The sequence below is a fragment of the Thamnophis elegans genome, chromosome 12 (genome assembly GCF_009769535.1).
Source record: "Thamnophis elegans isolate rThaEle1 chromosome 12, rThaEle1.pri, whole genome shotgun sequence".
Taxonomy (NCBI): domain Eukaryota; kingdom Metazoa; phylum Chordata; class Lepidosauria; order Squamata; family Colubridae; genus Thamnophis; species Thamnophis elegans.
Window position 1 is genome coordinate 8,526,043 of NC_045552.1, and position 5,308 is coordinate 8,531,350.

The window sequence follows — 5,308 nt, forward strand, 5'->3', positions numbered from 1 at the left end:
TCTGAACCACCTTCATTGTCGAAGCACGCGTTCTTATACATTCTCAAAGGCAGCGTAACACAGAAGCATTTAACTCATTTCTTATTGGTTACCTTGGGGAGAAAGCCTTATAAGGAGATGAAGGCCTTACTTCTCCTTTTGTTACAGGTGTGGATTATGTGTCATTAATGAACTTTATCTGAACCTTGTGGTTTGGACTTTTGACAAAGGGACATTGGCTGGAACATCTTGTGGTTAGAGGCTGAAGACATTTCTTTTAAGCAAGCTTCTCACTATCCTTTTTATGCCATGTCTTCATTCTTATATTTTTAATCCATATTTTATTCTACTTTAGCACCTTTGGCTTTCTGGAACAGAATATAAGGGAGAAGAGGAGAAATCCTGCTTTGTGGGACCTGCTTTCAGAAGTCTCCCAAAATTCTTAAGATTTACATATCCAAACGGACTTCAGGCAGAAACAATCTGAATATTTTAGAGAAAAAATGGGATGGGGAGGGGCTGGGAATGTATGGCTGTTTTACTACATTTAAATTAGTTCTTCTGCCTTCATCCTTCATCTTATAAATTTGGCACAGGACCAATAATTCCGATCTGTGCCTCCAGGTTACCAATTCAGTTTCACTGGTCATCTCCAAGGACAGTGTCATATTTCTCCTACGCTGTTGCTGCTGTACTCCTATGCAATGTATAAGCAAGACCACCTGTCGGAAGGGAGAAATAATGGATTAGCCACCCAGCAGAGGAAGTAGAATTTTAAAGAAATAAATAACCAGGAATCTATGGGGTTCTGAACTCAACCTCATCTCTTTATCCCCCTGTTTATGACCAAGCTCTAATCCTTAAAAGTCAGTGGAAGGTCCAGAATAGCCCTATTGCTCTTAACTGCACACAGTCTTGAAGTCAGATATGTGAGGTAAACTAGCATCTCCTAAATGCCAGGAACTTCAAATATTTTTAGTCCCAACCAAGCAAGGGATTGGATAAGCTGCAATACAGGATATATAGATGTTTGGATGTTTAAATCAGAGGTAGATTGCCGCCAGTTCAGCCCGAATTGGCCAAACCGGTAGTAGCTGCAACAGGAGGCTCCACCCACCCGCCCGAACACATGTGGGAGGGCGCCTGAACCAGTAGTAAAAAAATTAGCAACCTACTAAAAGAGGAAAAGGTAATTCAAACATGGCTTCAGTATGGGCAATTACAGGCCAGATGGAAAAAAGATTAAAAATTAGGTTTTACGCAAAATGAGGATAGTCTACTAAAACAAATTAGGGATCAAAGTCAAATGCATATTTCTATTATACAATGTATTAATAGAAATGGATTCGGAAACAGAATTAGTCAAAGATTGTATGATAAAGTGGGCACACAATTTTGAAGAACCAATAATGTTGGATACATGGGAAAAGATATGGGTAAGAAATGTAAAATTCACACAAGCCCAAAATTTGAGAGAGAACTTTTATAAGATGTTTTATAGATGGCATTTAGATCCTAAAAAACTGGCCTGTATGTATCTGAATTTACAACCTAAATGCTGGAGATGTGACTGTCTCGATGCTACATATTATCATATATGGTGGACTTGTAAAAAGGTTAAAGCATTTTGGATAAAAATATGGTGGATTATGCAAAATGTTCTTTAAAAAAAAGGACAAAGTTTACCCCTCAGTTATTCCTGTTAGGTATAATTACTGATTGTACAGTTATAGAGACTAACTTGATTCTGCATTTAATAACCGCAGCAAGACTGTTGGTGGTGCAATACTGGAAGAAGGAAGATTTGCCTACTATTCAAGAATGGACATTAAAAGTAACAAACCTAGGAGAGATGGCTAAAATATCAGCATATCTCAAGGATCACTCAAATGAGAGATATAAACTGGAGTGGAGAAGATGGATTGACTATACTCAAAATAAATATGGGTTTAAGAAATTCCAGATAGTTTATGACTGAGGAAACAAGGAATGATATAATCTGTTTAGAGTTAGCCTAGCAAAGAGGAGTTAAAGCTCAAATGAAAGTCGATACTAACTTTCTTTAAGTTTATTTTAGAACATCTTTGTTAAAGATTTATACCCTGTATTTGTTCTGGGAAGTCGGAAGTGGGGGGAGGGTGGGGGGTTCAGGTGGGGATGGTGGGGGACGGGAGGTAAATATTTGTAAAAGCCTTTTTTTTTTCAAAAATTCTCAATTAAAAAAAAATAGCAACCCACCTCTGTTTTAAATGTTGCTGATTCCTCTCCTGCCAGGGAAATGTGCTTAGTTCCCAACCCAAAATGAAATACGTTTCATTGTTGTGAAAATATACAGAATGCATAAAGATGTATCTTTAAAACTAATCTCACCAGGGTATCCAAAAAAGATCCTTACCAGTTATAAGATACAAAGGAAAAGAGGCCCAACCCAAGCCAAAAGACCATCCATAGTAGGTGGTGGCAGTAATTCCTGTGAAAATGGACATGGCAATCATGACGCAGAGGCCTGAAAATCAAGAGAGAGGTAGAGGTAGAAACCTTTCCTTCAGAAGTATGGAAGACACCAATGGGCTTTTCTGCTCTCATTGCAAAGAAAGCAACCGCCTCTTGGGATGCTTATTGCATTAGAATAGTCCAAGTATTTCATATTTGCTCCAAACTCAGAAACTGGCACTTCGAAAGATGAGTTAATTTTCCAAATATCTAGGGAGATTTTTCAATCATCCAGGTCATGGTTGTCCTCAAAAGTTCTTTTTTTCAAAAGCCTAGTGGACTCTCTGTGTTTTTCCTTGGAGACGTTTTGCTTCTCAACCAAAAGAGAACTTTAAGTAGCTTCTTGGATGAGAAGAAAAGAATCTTCAGTGAAAAACAAAGGAAGTCCAGTTGCCTTTTTAAAAAGCACCTGTGGTTAATTTGCCAATTTTGTTTTCTCAGTGTCAAATTTTTCCTTTTATAAATCTGTTTTAACAGTGAACTGCATCCTTTCCTAGATCAAAAGGCTTTTCTCACAGCTTTAGTCATCTCTAGTCTGAGCTAGGGTCACATTTGAAGATACCCTGCTCTCAAGGCTCACTCACATTTTCACCTACATTTCACCTTTGTTTGCCACTTGACAATAACAGGCAATGGGGTGGGTGCGATGGAGGGGTGGGAGAACAGTATTCAAGCATCCGTCAGCTTCCATGAGACATTGCTGTCACCTCAAGGACACACTGAGCAGATGTCCCAGCCTGCCTGGCTGTTTCCCATAAGAACATGAAATAAGAGATTGGTGAACGTTTGGACTGGGTGGCCCATAAGAAAAAGGGTGGAATTAACTATCTTTTGAGATATCTTCATTAACTATCTTCCTCTGAAAACTTGAACTGAAGGAACTTCAAAAGCAGGCAGAATATAGAATTAGGAATGACAGTGAGGAGGCTGTTTTAAATAGCAATAGCACCTGGACTTACATAACCCTTCATAGTGCTTGACAGCCATCTCTAAGCACTTTACGGAGTCAGCATATTGCACCCAACAACTTGGGTCCTTCCCAATCTCGGAAAGGTGGAAGGCTGAGTCACCCTTGAGCCAGTGAGGATCAAACTCCTGGCAGTCAGCAGAATTATAAAACACACAGACACACAAATAATAGTCATAGTTTTAAACTAAGCCACACAAAAAAATGGCATCTGTGAAAAGACTCTTGTACAGATCCTTACCTGCAGAAAAGCTGCCATACCATGCAGTGCTGCTCATGGAGATATTGCCAAGAAGGGGTTTCCAAAACAGGAAACAAAGCCCACCGAGAGAGACAACGCCACTAATCATCCCCAGAAACATGAAGGTTTGGACGGCACGTAAAGAACCTGTAAGGAGCCAATGCAGACACAAGATTCAAGGTGGAGGATCCTGGACCTTTCAGACTAGTGATGCGTTATGGAATATTGAATCTTACCTCTCACCAATTCCACATCAAGTTGGTAACATTCACGGTCCTTACAAACTTTCCATAGACCCAGACGGGTTCCGGGTAGACTATTGGCTATCCAATAGTCTGTGGCCAAGGCAAGGATCAGGCACAGAAGGCTGATGAATGAAGACAACACAGCACCGAAATGCAGGGCACTCATTTCTATGGGATGCACTGGTCTGCCACTTGCCGAGAGGTCTGGATGGAACAACATTAATTTTATGTTACTGATGTTCATTACTTTGATCATTTATGGTGACGCCGCTTAATTACTTTGTCTGCTAACAATTCTGGGAGTTGAAGTCCACAAGTCTTAAAGTTCCCAAGTTTGGACACCCCTGATTTAAACGGAAGAGCAATCAAGTTTATCAGAAATGAACAAACATTTTAAGAAGCCGAAAATCTGAAAGAAGATCTGACCTTTGGGATTTCTCAAGGCATCTTGAGCTAATACATTAATTGAGCTAATACATTAATTAATTAATGTATTACTGTATTAATTGAGCCGCTATTAATCTCATTATTAATTATGAAACAAACAGTGCTTAGAAGAATTATTCAGCAAGCAGAAAAAAATATATGCAGCTTTCCCCACAATCTTAAGTGAAGGAGCCTAGTGTAAAATATTGATTTCAAAAGATTAGAATTAGATCCCATCAGTACTTCTTGAAGCTCGTTAAGAATAAAATTTGCCAATTCTTAAATGATTAAAGAAATAAAGAAATACTATCTCACCAGCTTAGAAATTGTTCTTTGACTGTTCTGCAGGTGATAACTCTCCGAAGTAGAAGTCTCGAATGCTTGAGTGCCAGATATAATACGTTAACCAATGACTTTCACTTCCTTTATCAGGAAGGGACGCTTTATATGATATCCAAATTTGGTCCCCCCCCATATAAAGTTTCTTTCCTGTTGAATTTCTTAATTCTTGGCTTTCTCAGATCTTAAAATGATTGCAACATATCAATGTAAGAGTCACTGCAGTTTGAACCATTAAACTTCACATCTAGAAATAAATTTTATTTATTGATTAAGTTTCTATGCCTTTCAATTCACTCAAAAAAATCCATGAAAATTTGATTAGTTTATTCATAGATCAAACTTCTTAACCATCCCGCTCTCTCAATGAGGGGGTCTTGGTGGTGCACAATTTAATTAATATATTGAAACATTAAAAACCAAATGATTTACGATTAAAATATTAAAAAACTTAAAACATTATAAAACTACAAAAATTGGAGAATTTTATGATAGGGAAATTAGGAGTTTGAATGCAGATGGGGAGGGGCTTCTCATGGGGGCAACCAGCCCCATAACTGTGTGGGCACCCAACCCTAAAATCTGTTCAATTCATTCTGAGACATTTTGTGCAGCATT

The 5,308-nt window shown here is 38.5% G+C and overlaps 1 protein-coding gene across 1 annotated transcript; it reads right to left on the bottom strand.

The window, feature by feature from the left end:
- Positions 1-259: 259 nt before the first annotated feature.
- LOC116515812 (lens fiber membrane intrinsic protein-like) lies at positions 260-4,767 on the bottom strand. Its single transcript, XM_032228056.1, has 5 exons — positions 4,667-4,767; positions 3,917-4,129; positions 3,681-3,827; positions 2,375-2,485; positions 260-701 (listed from the first exon to the last, which is right to left on the bottom strand). The coding sequence occupies exons 2-5, from the start codon at positions 4,089-4,091 to the stop codon at positions 655-657; spliced, it is 480 nt and encodes a 159-aa protein (XP_032083947.1). The 5' UTR covers positions 4,092-4,129; positions 4,667-4,767; the 3' UTR covers positions 260-654.
- Positions 4,768-5,308: the final 541 nt, after the last annotated feature.

Excerpts from the sequence above, each read along its gene's own strand:
- LOC116515812 (XM_032228056.1), bottom strand. The coding sequence starts at position 4,091 with ATGAGTGCCCTGCATTTCGGTGCTGTGTTGTCTTCATTCATCAGCCTT. Across the intron at positions 2,486-3,680 it reads GTATGGCAGCTTTTCTGCAG|GCCTCTGCGTCATGATTGCC; the intron begins GTAAGGATCTGT and ends CTTGATTTTCAG. Across the intron at positions 702-2,374 it reads TCCTTTGTATCTTATAACTG|GTGGTCTTGCTTATACATTG; the intron begins GTAAGGATCTTT and ends CCCTTCCGACAG.